The sequence below is a fragment of the Carcharodon carcharias genome, chromosome 10, assembly GCF_017639515.1.
Source record: "Carcharodon carcharias isolate sCarCar2 chromosome 10, sCarCar2.pri, whole genome shotgun sequence".
NCBI lineage: Eukaryota > Metazoa > Chordata > Chondrichthyes > Lamniformes > Lamnidae > Carcharodon > Carcharodon carcharias.
The window spans coordinates 72,799,438-72,819,118 of NC_054476.1; the positions used below are offsets into that span (position 1 = coordinate 72,799,438).

The following is a 19,681-nucleotide window of genomic DNA, read 5'->3' on the forward strand; positions in this document are numbered from 1 at the left end:
ACTGCCCAAGGCCCCAAACACAGCTTCAAATAAAGGCTTCATAAGATGATAATGTTTTGGATTGTCTTTTTTGATTCATGGTAAAATGGAGGAATGAAGAGTATCATGTGATTTGTTTTGAATTCTGCCCGACAACAAGCCCGTGTGGTTTGGCTTCCACAGGGATAGGGTGGCCCCGGTCAGAGACAATTGAAATGTATGTGTCGTATTTCACAGGCAAGATCAGCTGGACTGACTGTGGACAGACTTTCAGTCTCTGGAGGTTTCTGGACAGAAAAAGAGAGAGCGATAGAGAGAAAGGGGTCTCACACAAAGGCAAAAGCTGCAGCTGGTGTAATCAGTAGAGAGAAGAAGACTGAGTCCTCTGCCAGCTACCAAGCAGAATGTGAGGGGGGGAGGGAAGGGGGTGGGAGGGGAAAAAGATGGTCTCTGGTTAAAGAGATACATCCTGTGGCACTTTAAATTCTCTGAAGATTTGCCCGGGTGAGGCTAGGAGGAAAAGTTGCCTGAGTGGGCCTTGTTGCTGGTAGTCAATTTGAAAATTCTCTGAAAACTGAGGTAAGAGCATTTTGACAGTCACTCAACATTATGACCCTGGGAACTGGAGAGAAATGAACCCACTGGAAGCTTGGAATGACTATGGACTATTTCAATGTATGTACTGCCACAACGTTGTCTCCTCTATACTGGGGAAACCAAACGCAGATTGGGTGACTGCTTTGTGGACAACCTCTATTCATTTTGCAAACATTACCCCAAGCTTCAGATCACTGTCCTTTTAATTCACTGCCTTATTCCCACTCTGATGTCTCTGTTCTTTGTCTCCTCCTAGTGCTTTCCAATGAAGCTCAATATAAGCTCAAGGTCCAGAACCTCATTTTTCATTTAGATACTTTTTGCAACCTTCTGGACTCAGGGCTGAGGTCGATATTCACAGATCATTACTTCTGCCTCCATTTGTTCAGATGGCAGCTTTGACAATGAATCTGCTATTTCCCATTTACACTTCCTCTAGGCCCATCTTTTGTTTCTTTATTTTTCTGATTACAATCTCTTGTTGCCTTGCACTATCATCCCTTTTATCATTTAATCTCTCTGCTTTCTCTTTTGTTCTCCTCAGATCCAACCCCTTGCTCTTTCTCCTGCCTCTGCACTTGCTTAAAACCTGTTGCATCTCTAATTTTTCCAGTTATGACAAAAGATCATCAACTCGAAATATTAATTCTGTTTCTCGCTCTGCCGATGCTACTTGACCTGCTGAGCATTCCCAGCATTCTGTATTTCTATTTCACATTTCCACCAATGGCATTATTTTGTTTTTTGTATCTTTTGATGTGGCAATGGGATCGGGCATTGCCCTTTTACCTGTCTCATAGATGAGTGGCATTCTCTGAGCTTCCTTCTTAGGTTGGCCATCTGCAGATGTATTGTGATATCTGTGAAGGCTGGTTTCATTACGCAGACCTCCAAGAATGAGCATCCAGATCACTTCATATTCTTCCAGTCACAGAAGGAGACATCATCTACTCCAACTGGTATACGTCCCATAGATCACTCATGAGTATGATTTTATGGTGGACAATGGAACTTTGCCAAAAGGAGGTTTTCATTAGCATTGAAACTTGCAGGCTACAGTTGCTTCTTAGCCATTGAAGGCAACCCTTACAGGCATGTGGCTAAATTACAACAATCACAAGGCCAGTAATGACCTTGTTGGCATCTTGGAATGTAGTCCAAATTACCTGCATTAGGGAACATATCCCCATTCACACTGTTGCTTTCTTTCTCTCTTTGTGTTCAGTAATATTTCCTAATATTGAGGGTGAATGGATCTCTGCCAGTTCCGCACTTGAGTCAGTTTTGACACAGTACAACATGCTCAGTAACACTGATTGTGTCAGTGAATATACAGCCTGTATCCTACCACTTGGTAACATGGAGAGTTCCCATAGCAATGCGCTTATGGACCTTCCTGTCAATAATCAACTGGCAGTTCACACATGTGAAGTATTTAATCTATGAACTGTGACAATCAAACCACATAGAAAGCTGGGACTATGTTAAAACAGATATAAATTACTGACCAGTCTCGCCACCCAATCGGTATTCTGTTTTATCTCTTTTAAAAGAACCTACTTGTTGGAATGTTAAGCATTAATCTTAAATATCAATCTTGGCAGCCCAACAATTAATTGACAGAGCACTGAGATAATCTGGGCAGATGCAATTAATCAGTTTGATATTGGCTAGTTGCTGATTACTCTGCCAATGAGTTCCTATTCAAGAGAGTTACCAAGTTAACGTCACTTACCCCAACTTCTACGTGATCTGATCCCTTATCATCCTGTTTGTGAAGCATCTCAAAGTAGTACCTTCTTGCAGAAATAACACTGTGGAGAAAGGAAAAGCATTGATGAGGACATTTTTAGAAGTATGGGCCGGATTTTCACTCCCATGGCAGGTAGCTCAAGTCAGGAAATTTCCTGACTCGGGAGGCCCGCCTTGGTTTAAAGGATCCTATCAGACCTAATTTTTGCTCTGAGGAGGCAGGGGTGGGATAGAGTCGGGCCTGCCGACCCCAGAAGTAGTTTGTTGGTGGCTAAGGGGGCGGGCAAGTGCCAAGGCAGACTGGTTAGAAAGCCTTCTTTGGTTCGCTAATACTCTGTCGCAGTTGTTTTAGAAGCTGCTTGCCCCTCTAGCACTCACCCCTCGCCCACCCCATGGTCCCCCATGGTTCCCAGTGCCCTCCACCCACCAACCACCAACCCATCACCCCATTGACCCTCATGGCACCTCCATATCCAGTCAGCCAGTACATACCATGGGCAGACCTCAGGAACCATGTGGAGAGAAAAATAAACTTCTAGCTATCTAATATGCCTCTCATTCATACACACTTAATAGTGAAAATAACTTCCATTCATGAAACCTATTCAAAGCTTTTAAATATCAAGTGGTTAATCTCTTATAAAAACAAACTTCTATTCAAACCCCATCAAAGACAGCTAATCCTTTAATAGCCTATTTAAACCATCAACCAAACTAATAACTCAGAATCCCAGCTGAGAACATTGTAGCTTTTGAAACTCAACTAAATATTCATAATGACATAAAAACAGCCCTTTGGAAATATCAACGCAAACCTCTATTGAAACTGCTCAAATGGATGGTAATGCTTTTTCTAACCTACACAAGATGGCCTGTCAATTAAAGCAGTCAAGCAGATGGGGCTTTTTAAATTCTCACTGGCAGTTTCCACCTGTTCTTATCATGTTTAAAAAGCATGGGGTTTAAAAAAAACTTTAGATCATGACATATTAACAGATCTTATCTGCCCTTCAAGAGTGTTTACATCCACTTTATCAATTTGTGACTCCCACACTGAGGATTAAGACCCTTGCAACAGCCAAAATAGGGTGTTTGAATTCAACACTGTTAAAATTGCCCTGCTGAGCACACGATTCCCTCTTGTGTGAATTATGTCCTCCCCACCTCCCAACACTCCTGGCAAAAATTGGATCCATCAGAAATGAGGGCAGGACTCCTGCATCTGGGTGCCACCCACCTTTTTTAAAGGTCCGCAGAATTGGGAAGACTCCACGGAAATCCATCCTATGTCTTTGCGTAGCCATTCAATGCTACAGCTACATAGTTCTGGTTTGATCCCAAACTGGTGGTTTCCCACTCATCACCTTGCCATGTAGCATGACTGATTGTTTCTTCTGACAGGTTGCCTTCTTACCTCTTATGTCACCACAAGGCCTGCACTGCTACTTTTCATGGCAACATGGTTAAAATCAAGAGCTTTTCATTGGGGAAGTTGGAAAGGGAGACCTCTTAAGGTGATAAGGCATGTTACAGCATCAAAGCAATGGTCCACATGCCCACAGTTCATTCTTTTTAGATGTATTTCTTATAAGTTCCCTTGCTGGCTCAGTAGTCAATTGCACTGCCCAATGAAAGAAAAGCAGCTGGAATTCTTAACCCTGATCAGTGTTCTTGACTCTTGCCTTATGTGAACATCGGGCGAGCTCAGGATTGTGCTCAGCTGCAATTGCCTTCACAGTGGAGCAACCTGTCCAGAATCATCATACATGAAAAGAATTGCCATTTGGTTAAGATATCCCCTGTGGAACTGTACCCCAGCAGGAGCCGTTACCTTTAGGGAGAAGGCAATAAAACCAGCAGAAGGTTTGGGTGTTGAGGGTTGGGGGGCGTTGGCGGGTAGGGAGCGGCAGGAGGGTGTGTGAGGAGGGGATGGTGGGAAGAGAATATTCAAGAAAGTAAGTAATCCCATAGATGAAAGCAAAATACTGCAGATGCTGGAAACCTGAAATAAAAACAGAAAATGTTGGAAAAACTCAGCAGGTCTGACAGCATCTGTGTAGAGAGAAACAGAGTTAACGTTTCGAGTCCATACGACTTCTTCATGGCTCTGAAGAGTCATATGGAATCGAAACGTAAACTCTGTTTATCTCATTACAGATGCTGCCAGACCTGCTGAGTTTTGCCAGCATTTTCTGTACAAATATTCCCATAGTTTTCGAATCAGGTTTAATAAAACTAAGCTAGTTACCCACAACACAATACACATCCAACTGCAGTTAGATAGCAAATTTGAGCATTTTATCTCGTAATCTTAGGGATTGCACTGGAAAACTAACTTGAAAGTTTGATAGCCAATGGGAATGCAATGTGAACATAACCATAACCTTTAAGAACATGACATTTGAAACAAAATCGATTACAATTTGTATAACTGCAACACACGGCTGCACTGAAGGGTCTGTTGAGCTCTGATAGTATTGGACTGGAGCTGCCAGCCAATCCATACTGCAGTGAAAGCCTACCAGAATCACGCTTTTAAACAAAAGGCCACATTCACAGAAGAAGCTTCTCGAAGACTATCAACACCAAAGCAGGTTACTGATTGAAGTCTGAAGCTTATGGTCAATAAATCTGTTCCTATAAGACATCATTCTGGCAGTAGGACAGGGCTGATTTCTAGTCTACTCTCGCTCTCATTCAGCTCGATGTTAGTGCCTGTGCCAACTTCAGATTGAAATTGCTTATTATGCGCATCACTGCAATTGAACTTGAGCTAATAGTCCCGAGTGCCATTTGAGACTGGGAACATCTCAAATTCCCTGGACAGAGTTCTTTAACTCTGGACTTAATTGTGTTTGATGGCGAGAGAAATTAAAATGTAATAAACAGGTGTAGTTTAATCACTGCATAATGCCTTTTAAACCAGCCTTTTCATTAGGATGAGGCAAAATATAAACTAATATAGCCATAAAAGCAATGCTGCATATCTGTTGGTGAACTGGTGGTGCTATGGGTTAACATTCATCCTCTCTACTTCTGTAGTTTAGACTGGAATCCAGACCAGACTGATGGAATAAAAACATTTTCTACATCTGCTGTCATAAATGAAAAAAGTTTTATATGGTTGCAACATATCTGTGGACCCAAAGCCGATAATAACAACTGGTCGATCGACATAAGTTGATGCCCTTACTTCGGCAGAGGCTGGGAGGCAAAATGGCAGGTGTGCAAAGTAAAAAAAAAAAATGCTTGCAAGGTTGGGGTTGAAGCACTGGAGGAAAGAAAAGGGAGTTTCATTCTGCATTTAATCCACAAAATACCTGACCTAGACCTGACAATGATTTAAAGGGTTACATTATGTGGATAATTTGCATAAACTTGACTTCTATTCCCTTTAGTTTGAAAATTGAGGAGTGATCTGATGGGTGACTTTAAAAGATCAAATGTTATTTAAGGAAGGATTTAAATGTGTTGGAGGTGCTTCAGAGGAGGTTTACTGGATTGATACCTAGAAAGAGCGGGTTTTCTTATGAGGAAAGATTGGACAGACTGGGCTTGTTTCCACTGGAGTTTAGAAGAGTGAGGGGTGACTTGATTGAAGTATATAAGATCCTGAACAGTCTCAACAAGGTGGACGTGAAAAGGATATTTCCTCTTGTGGGTGAGTCCAGAACTAGGGGGCACTGTTTTAAAATTAGGGGTTGCCCTTTTAGGACAGAGATGAGGAGAATTTTTTTCACTCAGAGGGTTGTGTGAATTTGGAACTCTGCCTCAGGAGGCGGGGTCATTGAATATTTTTAAGGTGGAAGTAGATAGATTCTTGTTAGGCAAGGGAATCAAAGGTTATCGGAAGTAGATGGGAATGTGGAAATCAAAACACAAACAGATCAGACATGATCCTATTGAATAGCATAGCAGGCACAATAGGCCGAATGGCCTTCTTCTGCTCTATTTCATATGTTTGTTAAAGGAGTCGATAGGGTACATACAGAGGAACTATTTCCTCTGGTGGAGGAATCAAGAATAAGGGAACATAATCTTAAAATTAAAGCTAGGTCATTTAGGAGGAAATTCTGGAGGCACTTTTCCACACAAGGAGTAGTAGAAATCTGGAATTCTCTCCCCAAAATGGTTGTGTACAGCAGGACAATTGGAGCTGAGTAGGCTGAGATTGAAACAAAAACAAAAATAGCTGGATAAACTCAGCAGGCCTGACAGCATCTGCGGAGAGGAATACAGTTAACGTTTCAAGTCCATATGTCTCTTCATCGGAACTAAGGAAAAATAGAAATGAGATTAAATATAAGCAGGTTGAGGGGGGTGGGACTGATAGAGCTGTCAGACCTGCTGAGTTTTTTCAGCTATTTTTGTTTTTGTTTCAGATTTCCAGCATCCGCAGTATTTTGCTTTTTATCTTAGGCTGAGATTGACATGTTTTTGTTGGGAAGTTGTTTGACATCAATATTCACTTATTGTCTAAAAACTACAACTGATATTCCTCATCATAAATGGCAAAGATATAAAGCTCATCAACCCCTCTCCCCAAAATTCATCAAGATTTTACATTGTATTGAGCTACTCTCTTTAAAAGTAATCCCTTTGAAATATTTTTTTAAACTGAGGGAAGCGTAACTTATTTTCAGCGGGATCCTTTTTATCTGTAATCTCTAAAACTGTGAATTAAAAAATACAGAAAGTTAAAAGTTTCCCTATGGTGGTGCACATTGGGTATCCCAGGACTTAGGAGCTCTGTTTTATGTACATCATAGTCCCACATCACCTTAAACATGGCAATGGTTGATTTATCACTGTAATGTAGCAAAATGCTGAAGTGATATATTTTATCACTGGCTCAAGGTAAAAATATTACAAACTTTACAAAGGAAGAGGCCACACAGCTATCTTTCCCTACCATTTTGAAAAAGCTGCTTCACCATGCAAGTAAAAGCAAAATAATAATTTCAGGATTACCCTTCCTGAAAACAGTAGACTCCCTCTTAGTGGCGGGAAAGCTTGCCCTGCATCACAAATGGACCCAATCCAGAAAAATGGATGAGGATTACAATAGGTTCCCAGCAGCAGATGGCAAGTTCTGCCAATTGCCTTCCCATCATTTGAAGAAAAGTTAAAAAAGTAAAGAAAACAAAAGACGGTGCTTCTGGCATGTCTTCCTTCTTCCTTAACTGAGGTTTCCCAGCCACTGTGGTTGACAGGGCCCTCAACCGTGTCCGGCCCATCTCCCGCGCCTCTGTCATCACACTCTCCTCTCCCTACCAGAACCATGATAGGGTCCCCCTTGTCCTCACATATCATCTCACCAGCCTCGGCATTCAAAGGATCATCCTCCACCATTTCCATAAACTCCAGCATTATGCCACCACCAAACACATCTTCCTTTCACCACCACCCCCCCCGGCAGCATTCCGCAGGGATTGTTCCCTCCAGGACAGCCTGGTCCACTCCTCCATCACTCCCAGCACCTCAACCCCCTCCCAAAGCACCTTCCCATGCAATCGCAGAAGGTGCAACACCTGCCTCTTTACCTCCTTTCTCCTCACCGTCCAAGTACCCAAAAATACCTTTCTGGTGAAGCAGCATTTCACTTGCACCTCCTTCAATTTGGTCTCCTGCATTCGCTGCTTCCAATGCAGCCTCCTCTACATTGGAGACACTCGGTGACCGCTTTGTTGAACACCTTCAGTCTGTCCACAAGCATGACCCAGACCTTCCTGTCGCTTGCCATTTCAACACACCACCCTGCTTTCATGCCCACATGTCCGTCATTAGCCTGCTGCAATGTTCCAGTGAAGCCAATCACAAACTGGAGGAACAGCACCTCATCTTCCAATTAGGCACTTTGCAGCCTTCCAGACTTAATGTTGAGTTCAACAACTTCAGATCATGAAATCTCTCCTCCATCCTCACCCTTTTTTCAATGTTCATTTTTATTTTTTATCCAATTATTTTTTATTAATTTTCATTTTCATTCATTGTTTTATCCCCACCTTTTATCCTATTTTCAATCTTTTTTCCCACCACTGTCCCCTCCCCCCACCACACCCTCACCAGGGCCATCTATCACTTGTTCATGTTGTTCTTTCCAAAGTGCTTATCCTTGTCCTGCTTTTACCACATTCTGCTTTCTGTCCTTAATGCCACCATCAGCACCTCCTTTAGCCAGTACCACTACATTAAAATCACGTTGTCTTTTTGTTCATGACATCTTTGTCAATCTCTCTTTTGCCTCCACTTATTGCTGGCCTTCTATTCAGCTTCACCTGCTCCATCCCCCTTAAACAGTATAAATTTCATCACATTTTTACTTCTCTTTAGCTCTGAAGAAGAGTCATACAGACTCGAAGCATTAACTCTGTCTTTCTCTCTACAGATGCTGTCAGACCTGCTGAGTTTTTCCAGCATTTTCTGTTATTGTTTCACATACAAGTAATGTTGTTCTGACTGCTTCAAAACCTCTTATTCTCAAATTAATAGGATTAGATATGTTTGTTGCTCTAATTCACACAGTGGATTTGCGATGTTAGCTAAAATATAAAGGACTTTTCTTTAAATGATGGGGAGGCAATGGGGCCGAACTTTCCATCTGCTGCTGGGAATCTATTGTAATCCTCATCCATTTTTCTGGATTGGGTCCATTTGTCATGCAAGTCAAGCTTTCCCGCCACTAAGAGGGAGTCCACTGTTTTCAGGTAGGGAAATCCTGGTATTAATCCAGTGTGACCGCAGCTGTAGCAACCGAAATGCCATGTAAATTTCTTTTATTGAAGGCCTCAGTTGAGACCAAGGCCTTCAGCAGGAGATGGATCTGACTGAAATGGAGTAGCTGATGGGCTTTCACCCTTCATCAAGGGCCTGCCTATTGCTAGTCTAGGGAATAGCTTTGGGCTGCATGTGGTGGTTCCAGGTAACAATGGTTAAGAGGAGCTGCTGGGCGGGAAATTAAAACCTGGTGTCAGAATTGCAATTGCCAGGGGCACCTGGATCGGGAGCGGGTGCAATTTAAAAATCACATTCTATGAAGTCGTCTCTGGATCCTGATGCCTCCGGGACACACTGTGATTTTCAAATGGAGAATGAGGGGGCATTCTTGCCAATAGTTAATGGTCCACCATGCTCCCTAAGAAGCTTGTAAACATGCCAGGGAGGGCAAGGAGGGATTTTCAAAGGTCAATTTGGCAAACCTGAAAAGTCTGGTACACATATATTCCACCACTGCCAGGTTCATTGTGGGCGGAAATGAAAGTTTGTCTTTAATTATTGAAAAGGGTCAGTTTATGGGGCATCTTGCATCAGGTCAAGCACATTAGTTTTAACTTGACCGTATGACCATTTTTCTTTGCCTTAATGTTGCTGACATTCTGAGGAGCTGCCTGCTCTATTTGGCCAGGCAGTGGCATGCCCTATCATGGCTGCCATCTGCCTTTGCTGCTGGCTCTGCAGGCAGCTCCAGCCTCTGGAGACGCTTGACACCAAAATTTGGATGCCAAGCTTGCCTCCTGCCCAATTAGGAATTCAGCATTTCAAAATAGTGTTACTTGAGCAATGCAATGGCAGCACAGGGTTGAGACCCGGAATTCAACTGGGCTTCAGATTCCAGACCGCACACTGAAAACTGACCTCTGGGCTTTGCATCCCCATCAGCATTTTTAACCCATGGGCAGGGAACAGTTGGTGAGCAGCAAGCTGGCAGGGTTAGGGAAAGGAAAATGAGGTAAAATGGCCAAAATCAGAGAGTGGCAGGGCTAACTGAATGATTTTATTCTGTTTCCCGCTTCTGTCCAGTTAAGGCAGGACACGGAGAAAAATGCAGCCCAAGTACATTATTTGCTTATTCACTCCCCTTCTTTCCCAAAACTTTCCTTCTTTTTCTCAATTATTTACACATATAAAAATGTACTACTTGTCTCCTCCTTACTCCCCCCAGTGAAGATATAAGAGCACTGAATTTTATTCCCCTTTGTGCATTTGCGGTTTTGATGACTCTCTCTTCAGGTACTTTCCCTCACTCTCTTTTAAATCTGCTGTCAAAAAAACAATTGACCCACCAGCCTTGCAAACCAACACCTCACCTCCAAGCTCTGTTTCCTCTCCAAAGTCCTTGAATGTGTCGTTGCCTCTCAAATCCATGCCCATCTTTTCCAGAACTCCATAATCTTAATTTTATGCCCCTGGTGGGGGGAAGAGGGTGGCAGGCTTGGGGGCATAAAATAGGGTCCATGCCTGCAGCACCAGGCCCCATGGATATTCAACCTGCAGTGTGGGGAGGCGTTGGGCAGTCAGTTCACCCATGGGCCAATTAAGGCTTTAATTGGCCAAGTATTGGAGCAACGGATGTCAACACCAAGTGTTCAGACTAGGCCGGGGAAGACGGGATGCCCCCTATTCAGCCATCCTGTACCAATCAGGAGCCTCCTCCACACCTCTTCCCCCTCCCCCCGTCCTGTCAATTCAGGCTTGGAGTGCCCCACATCGCAGCCTGCCAGCCTGGCTCTGGCAAGACCCCAGGTTTAACTGAAAGTCTGGGCTCCATCAGTATCTCCACTTTGAAACTGCCTGCAATCTCAGTGGCACTGCTGGGCCAAGAGGGCTGTCGGCCACTTGATTAGCTAGTAGTTCTCGGGGGTGGGAGTTCTCTGTTGCGGTTGGTAGCCCAATCGTAAGCTAGTTAAAGGACTGATGGCCGTTAAATAACTACAAGGTGAGCTGGTCAAGTGACCTTTATGCTTTGGCAGGGACCCCGCCCTCATGTAAAATTCAGCACCAGATTTGAATCCCTCCAATCAGGTTTCCACTCCCACCATTGTACCAAAACAGCTTTCACCAAAGTCACAAATGAAATCCAATATGACTATGACAAAGGTAAACTATCCTTCCTCATGCTTCTTGACCTATCAACTTTGACACCGTTGATCACAACACCCCTCCTCCAATACCTCTCCACTATTGTCCAGTTGTGTGGGTATACGCTCACCTTGTTCCATTCTTATCTAATTGTAGCCAGGCAATCACTTGCAATAGTTTCCCTTCCTGCTCCCATACATTTACCTCTGCTTTTCCCATAAACGTCAATCCTTGGCTCCCTCCTATTTCTCATCTACATGCTGCCCCTATTGTGACAGCATCCGAAAATGAAGTGTTAGTTTTCATATGTAGCACAAACACCAGTACTTCAACAACACAAAGAAAATCTTAACCCCATGAGAATAACTCCAAATTTTTATTTCGTCCCTGGAACCATGTTAAATTCCTCACAGCAGATTGAGGTGGTGATGCAAATGGAACTATCTAGGTCAAGGAAAAACAAAAATTATAAAAACAAAAAAACTGCGGATGCTGGAAATCCAAAACAAAAACAGAATTACCTGGAAAAACTCAGCAGGTCTGGCGGCATCGGCGGAGAAGAAAAGAGTTGACTTTTCGAGTCCTCATGACCCTTCGACAGAACTTGAGTTCGAGTCCAAGAAAGAATTGAAATATAAGCTGGTTTAAGGTGTCTGTGTGTGGGGGGCGGAGAGATAGAGAGACAGAGAGGTGGAGGGGGGGGAGGTGTGGTTGTAGGGACAAACAAGCAGTGATAGAAGCAGATCATCAAAAGATGTCAACGACAATAGTACAATAGAACACATAGGTGTTAAAGTTAAAGTTGGTGATATTATCTAAACGAATGTGCTAATTAAGAATGGATGGTAGGGCACTCAAGGTATAGCTCTAGTGGGTTTTTTTTTTATAATGGAAATAGGTGGGAAAAGGAAAATCTATATAATTTATTGGAAAAAAAAGGGAAGGGGGAAACAGAAAGGGGGTGGGGACGGGGGAGGGAGCTCACGACCTAAAGTTGTTGAATTCAGTATTCAGTCCGGATGGCTGTAAAGTGCCTAGTCGGAAGATGAGGTGTTGTTCCTCCAGTTTGCGTTGGGCTTCACTGGAACAATGCAGCAAGCCAAGGACAGACAGACAAACAAAAATTATGTTCATTAAAAGTGCAATTAAAAGGCTTAAATCACTGTTCATGAATAATAGTATTAACAAAAGCTTTTCAATGCAAATTCAGCTGCTCTGAGTCAAAGTCACTATGTGTCTGTAAGTTCAAGGCTATACCAACCAGCTATAAATTGAGGAATTATTTTATATGCTTCAGCAGCTAATAGGAACAGTCAACTGTCAATTAGCATACAATTAACACTGAATGGAACAAGATCCCTTAACAACTGAACAATCTTCAAACAGGGCAGCAGAACATAACTTAGGCCCCAAACTCCTTTAAAACATGTTCCTTCATCTACACAGATCCAGGTGGGAGGAATGGTATTGAATGGGTGAGGAGATTTATGGTTCTTGACATCGCTGCTAAATTGTTCCACCATGTCACGTCAAACAACTGCCTGGGAGTCAAGTTGAAAGACTGGGCACTTAGGGCAGAATCAACCCAGTTCTGCAGTATGTGCAGTAGTACACGCGTGAAAAGAGCTGTTTTACCCACTGGCCGCAATGGTGGGTTTTCGCACCATATAGTCCCATTACCGGCATGCGCTGCCTCAGTAATAACACCTTCATGGGAAACACTTCAGAACACTGGCAGGCAGGCTCAGATCTGCCCTCCACACTGTGACCTCAGTGCTTCCTCGCTCCCACTGCCATATTTAAAGTGTGCCAGAGCGTGTGCCTACTTCATGTCTTCAGACCGAGAGTTCTCCAGACCACAGATGGCCCCGAAAGCAAGAAGGCTTCAGCCCCTCAAATTTAGTGATGCCACTCTGGGGCGCCTGCTGGACACAGTGGAAAGCTGCTACGATGTCCTTACCCCAACTCTGGCTGCAGGAGGTCCATCAGAGTCGCCAATCCAGGGAGGTGGTGACAAGAGCAGTCAGTGCCACTGGAGCACAGAGAAGGTCAGACATCCAGTGCAAGAGGAGGATGAATGGTCTCCACCAGGGTAAGTCAACCATCTCATCACTCTCAACTCACTCACTCACTCAAAAACCCATCACACATCCACAGGGATCTCACACCATAGGTCTCCATAGGAAGGACAGTGGATGCCATGGAAAGGATGGAGTTGGCAGCTAAGGAATAGAGTTTTGAGCAGGAGCCAAAGACAAAGGCTTCAGCCTTCCCAGTTTTTAATTGGAGGAAATTTCTGCCAGTATTGGATGTTGAATAAGCAGTCTGATAATTTAGCAACAGTGGAGGAATCAAGAGAGGTAGGGAAAAGGTTGAGCTGGGTGTTATCAGCGTATGTGTAAAAATTAACACTGTGCTTTCAGTCTACTGGTTAGGGAATAATGCAATGAAGACATTCTATCTATATTTATCAAACAAAATTAAAACAAGAAGTTGGGGGATGTGGATGGTGGAGTGGGCTACTCTCATAGCTGGCACCAGGGTTTGAATCCAGTTCGGACTGACATAATGAATTTCCTTCCTCTGTTGACTGTTTCGACCCAGGGCCAAGATTTGGCTGGGACTCATCACAGGTGGGATGGAAAATTTGGAGAGGAAGCCAAACATACATTGACTTTGGGCAGGGGACTGAAAAACCTGGCCACATGAATTTGGCTGAGATGATTTTAACCCAATTCCACTAGGTTGTGTTTAAAATGAAACATGTTATGCATATGGCGGGGGAGATGAACGGGACCTCGGTGTCCCGACTTCTGATGTCGGAGCTGCTCTAATATGCCTTTAAGGGATAGCAGCATGACTAGAAAGCAAGTGTGCCATATGATCCAGTTTAGTTTGACTTTTGCTTTCGCTTAGAGCAAACACACAGCTCTGCAGCTCTGACGTCTTCAAGTTTTATGCCTCTCTACAAACATTCCCAGGTCCCTAGTCTCAATAAATGAACCGACAATGTGTTTGCACAATCCCTAATGAGTGATTGGCGCTTTTATGTCATGATAACACACACAACAGGAGTGGGCTGGATGCTGGGCCTGCCCATGTGGGGCATTCCCTATGGACCACTGGATTCTTGCCAGCAGAAGTCGTTGGCCCAGGAGAACGCCGGCAGGGAACTCGGTCGGCCCTATGGGCCCCCCTTGGGATGAGAAGAGATGCCCTCAGCAGGTTGGGGACATAGCCTGAAGCCCGGAACATAGGCTGAAGAAGCAGGGGAGGCCAGAAGCCTGAGAGAGAGAAAGAGGAGAGCAGGGCCACAGCAAGGAGCAAGAGCAGAAGTCCAAGACTGATGAGTCACAATATCAAAGAGTCAAGGCCACAAATATGGCATCCCAAAGCCTCTGATAGTCGCTGGAGCACCAGGAAGTGGCAGTGGGCAAACAGCTGCGGAAGAACAAGGCAGACTATCTAGACAGCACAACAGAGTTCAAGAGGCCACGAGAAGAAGGAGGTCCCCTCCTTATCTGGGACATGAGGGGCATGGAAAGGGTGGATAAGGAGCAGCTGTTCCCCTTAGTCGAAGGGTCAGTCACGAGGGGACATAAGTTCAAGGTGAGGAGCAAGAGGTTTAGGGAGGATGTGAGGAAAAACTTTTTTACTCAGTGAGTGGTGTCGGTCTGGAATGCGCTGCCTGGGAGGGTGGTGGAGGCGGTTTGCCTCACTTTAAAAAGTACCTGGATGAGCACTTGGCACATCATAACATTCAAGGCTATGGGCCAAGTGCTGGTAAATGGGATTAGGTAGATAGGTCAGGCGTTTCACACGTGTCGGTGCAGGCTTGATGGGCCGAAGGGCCTCTCCTGCACTGTGTGATTCTGTGACACATAGTAATCTGGGTTACATGATCATGGGAAGTTAGCAGTAGGAGCTCCACAACTGAACTCTGCTATCCAACTGATCAGGAGTTAAGCTCTCGACAGTACCCCAGTGGATTAGAGCATCAGCCATGTGAGTCCATTATAAATAATTTGCTCCTCTAAGTTAAGCTTTCCATTAATATCAATGAAGATTTGATGCCAGTGGAATAAAGAACCTCTGTTAAAATCTTCTTGCAGTTTGTGATGTTGAATCTCACGTTACATGAAGGATACTGACTGTTCTCCTACAATCCGTTATTTGACTTTTGACCCTTCCTTATAACATTTGAAGGTGCCAACATCTTTTGTAGCTCCCACCACAAATACAAGCAGACTTCCAATCCCACACTGCAAGCTGACAAAATACAGTCAAAGAACAGTGCAGTATATTTTTCAGAATATATGGACAGAATTTTTCACTTGGCATGTGTACGCGCGCCTGATAGTGAAATAACGGGCGATGATGTCAGGCGAGCATCCCAATGTCACCGCGCACCTGTGCAACATTCCAGTCGGCAGCATGCCCACCATCAATTAAGAGGCCTATTAAGGCCATTAATGTAGTAATCAACGGTGATTTTTCATTGTCCGTCCAATGTTACAGTTGGTGGCTGGGCGAATCTGCCAGGAGGCCTTTGCTTTTTTGAGGAAACCTCATCCAAGGGCGGGATGAGGTTTCCGATATTAATTAAAAAAAAGATAAAAATGTTTGGACAGCACATCAGCCATAGGTTCAGGTGACTGATCCTGATGCGCTGACAATTTTTTCGGCATTTGAAAATCTTTATTTATGGCTTTTGAATTATTCAGCTTCCTGCAGCAGCTCTCTGCCTTCAGGGAGCTTTCTGTGAGTGCTCCCCCATGCCCATGCTGACTTCAGTGTTTGCCCTTCTCCCGCCCCACCCTGGCAGCGCTGTGCATTTCAGCACGCCTTTCATGCTGGCTGTGTTAGTTGGCCAGCCAGCATGAAATCACAGTCAGGGACCGATTGCAGGCGGTGGCCCATTTCCCAGCCACTCCCGGACCTGCCAACTGCACCCACACGCCAAACTCAAAATCCTACCCTTTTTTTTTGAGAAAACGTTGCAGTGTAGTTCTTATCTTAAAAATTCACACCCCTATCTAGATTCTGTTCCAGTCCTGCTAAGTTCACTCCATTCCTCCTCAATTTGGCCCCAGACTGCATTCATTTACTCTTTGTATCCAACCTGCCTGATCTCGATGATGCCCAATGGCAACAGTCCCTGCACTGACTGCACATAACCCTGCAGCCCAGTGTTTATCTTATACTAAATCCTTCTACCCATAATTTGGGATTGAAGGCATTTTTTGAATTTTCATTACAGCCCTTCTAAGAAATGTCTTTTGTGTTAAGGATGGGAAGTCTTGATGCAAATTTACATGTCTGAATGAGAAGTCAATCTGGATGTCATTTATGCAAAAGCACTTTTGTCGCTGTAGGATTAATTTGTCAATTTAGAGGAATTGTTTTTATTGACAAACTAATGGATTCAGGAGTCTTTCTGACTGCATTTCAATATTTGTAGAAATGTATCTCAGTAAAATTAATTTAATGAAATATTTCTGCATCAATTCAATTGCTTCCCAAATAATTCTACAGATAATCTATTTAAAGGAAGAGATAATTGCTTGTAAGGAGTTGTTAAGATTGATCATAATTTATATGAAAAACTGTGCATAATCTTGAACAATTTCTGTTGCTGTCAAGTTCTAAAGAATGTCTATGTCAGCCATTCACCTTGAGGGAAATTCAAGGCCAGCAGAAAGTAACAGTAAAGCTAACAGAATGTCAAGGCCACTGAGGGCAGTATGGAAGCATAAGGGCACAACCCAAGCAGGGTCAACATCAACATCAACAACTACAACTTGCATTTATATAGTGCCTTTAATGTAGTTAAACGTGCCAAGGTGCCAAATAAAGGCAAACAAAAGGAGTCCTGATAAGAGCAACAAGTTCTTATTTCCTCTGTCACCCCCAACACCTCATGCCCTTCCCATGGCACCTTCCCATGCAATTGCAGGAGGTGAAACACTTGACCCTTTACTTCCTCCCTCCTCACTGTCCAAGGCCCCAAACATTCTTGGCAGGTGAAGCAGCAAGTTATTTGTACTTCTTTCAATTTAGTCTACTGTATTTGCTGCTCACAAGAAAGTCTCCCCTACAATGGGGAGGCCAAACACAGACTGGCTGACTGCGTTGCAGACCACCTTCATTCAGCTGGCAAGCATGACCCCAACCTCCCAGTCGCTTTCCATTTTAATTCACCATCTTGCTCTCTTGATCATATTTCTGCCGTCAGCCTGCACTTTCAGTGAAGCCCAATGCAAGCTGTTGGAACAGCACCTCATCTTCCAATTAGGTACTTTATAGCCTTCTGGGCTCAACATTGAGTTCGACAGCTTCAAACCATCAATTCTGCCCTCCACTTTGATTGTTTTTCCCAAGTGCCAGTCTGTATCTTGCTCTCATGTCTTTGCTTTCAGACAGAGCTGACCTTTATTCTGATCTTAAAACCTACTCTACACCAATGCTTTGTTTTTTACTACTACCATTACCACTCCATTTGCCTTTTGTTTAATGGCATCTTTGTCATTTAATCTTCCCCATCCTATAATCAAGCCCTGACCTTCCCTTTTGTTCCACTTGACACTCTCCCCTTTTTTCAACAACATAAAATCCATCACATTTCTACCTCTCTTCAGTTCTGAAGAAAAGTCATATTGGACTCAAAATGTTAACTCTGTTTCACTCTCCATAGATGCTGTCAGACGTGCTGAGTTTTTCCAGCACTTCCTGTTTTTATTTAAGTTCTTATAGGCCACTGGGAGTGAGAATGAAACCGTCCAGTCATGAAAAGAACATCCATAATTTTTGAGATCAACAACCACTGAAAAGAAGCAACTGGATATCTCATAAGAAAATGGATTGGTAATCCAATAAAGATTAGCCCAAAGGAGTGGACTAATGAACCAGAGACATGAGTTCAAATCCCATCATGGCAGCTGGTGAATTTAAATTCAATAATGGTTACCATGACATTACCAGATTGTGTACAAATCCCCACCTGGTTTACTCATATCCTTTAGGGAAGGAAATCTGCAGTCTTACCTGGTCTGCACTAGATCAACAACAATGTGGTTGACTCTTCACTGCCCTCTGAAATGGCCTTCTCAAACCACTCAGCATCAACCCAGGCACTGGACACGCACTGTGCTTGTGCTTACACCACATGGACAGCAGGAGTTCAATAACACAGCTCGTCACCACCTTCTCAAAGGCAATTAGGGAAGAGCAATAAATGTTGGCTCACTTCCCATGAAGGAATGAAACAAAAAGTGTATAGGACCATCCCGACCCATTTTAATCCATTCCAGGAGTGAATGAATCAATGACTGGAGTAGAACTGTTTGCATTCTGGCAATTCTTTATTAGGATCTAGACAGGAATCACTGTGCAGGAAATAGAAGTGTGACTCCTCTGAGTTGGATTCTCAAGTTCACTAGGAGCAGCTGAGAAACAATGGGGGCATCAAGGCCTTTGGAGTAATGGGAGAACCATGAGAGTGTTGGTCAGGGCAGTAAGTAGGCCACTTGAATGAGGTCAAACATACTTTATTCAGGCAGAGGAAGCTTTACATTACATCTGCCTCTAAGCTTGGAGCATTATATCACTGAAGCCCAAAAGCTTGAATTGTACCCAACCAGCACCTCAATCAGCATAAACATTCACCCAAAGGTAATTCGAGCACACATCTATTGGACAAAACTCTTCTTAAGAGTGGAAAAGAAATCCATTCCTGGTAAACATGTGGTAAATTTTGGACTTTTGGTATTACACCTGACTATCCACGATCACTTAAGTGCCCAGTAGTTGGGTTGGATTGGGGGTAGTCTGGTGCCGGCGGTTGGGGGTGTGGTGGAGGGGTAAAGTCAGATCACCTGTCTACCCCCCCCCCCCCCCCCCCCCCCCCCCCCCCGATCACCTGACTACCCAGCAGTTGGATTGGATTGGATTGGGGGTAGTCTGGTGCAGGCAGTTGGGGGTGGGGTGGAAGGATAAAGTCACTAGGGTGTCTCAGTTGCACAGCCTATTGTGGTGGCATCTCACACCTTTGACAAAGGGCATCTTGAACTGTCCAATTTGAAGAATTCCCTTGTCCCTGCCCAAAGCCTCCAACTGAAAGAGGAAGTACTCAGGTAGAAAACCAGATAGAAAACGCCAGAGAAATTCATAAAGAAATTCAGTCTAACAGTTGCAGTACTGCTCATTGCATTATTCATATTGATAACTTCAGACCTTTGACAGCAGTAAGAAATGAAACTGTGAACCTTCTGATAACATCAATACGACAGCAGTTGGTGTAATACTCGGGTACAGCAGCTGCTCCCAGGCACCGATAATGAGGTGAGGAATGCTACATGCCCTTTGCCTGTCCGACTGACAGCTGACATTAAAAGAAAGTTTTTTTTTAAAAAAGAAATGATATTAATAGACAGGAGAGGGCAGCTGCCACACCAGAAAGGCCATTCTGCTCAGCCCCAATTCTGCAATGCCAGAG

General features: G+C 43.9%; 1 protein-coding gene across 1 annotated transcript in view; it reads right to left on the minus strand.

The window, feature by feature from the left end:
* LOC121282846 (N-acetyl-beta-glucosaminyl-glycoprotein 4-beta-N-acetylgalactosaminyltransferase 1-like) overlaps positions 1-19,681 on the minus strand; it is an 827,662-nt gene that overhangs the window by 228,917 nt on the left and 579,064 nt on the right. Inside the window, exon 8 of the mRNA XM_041196659.1 lies at positions 2,312-2,390. Coding sequence (XP_041052593.1) covers positions 2,312-2,390 — 79 coding nt within the window. The remainder of the gene's footprint in view (positions 1-2,311; positions 2,391-19,681) is intronic.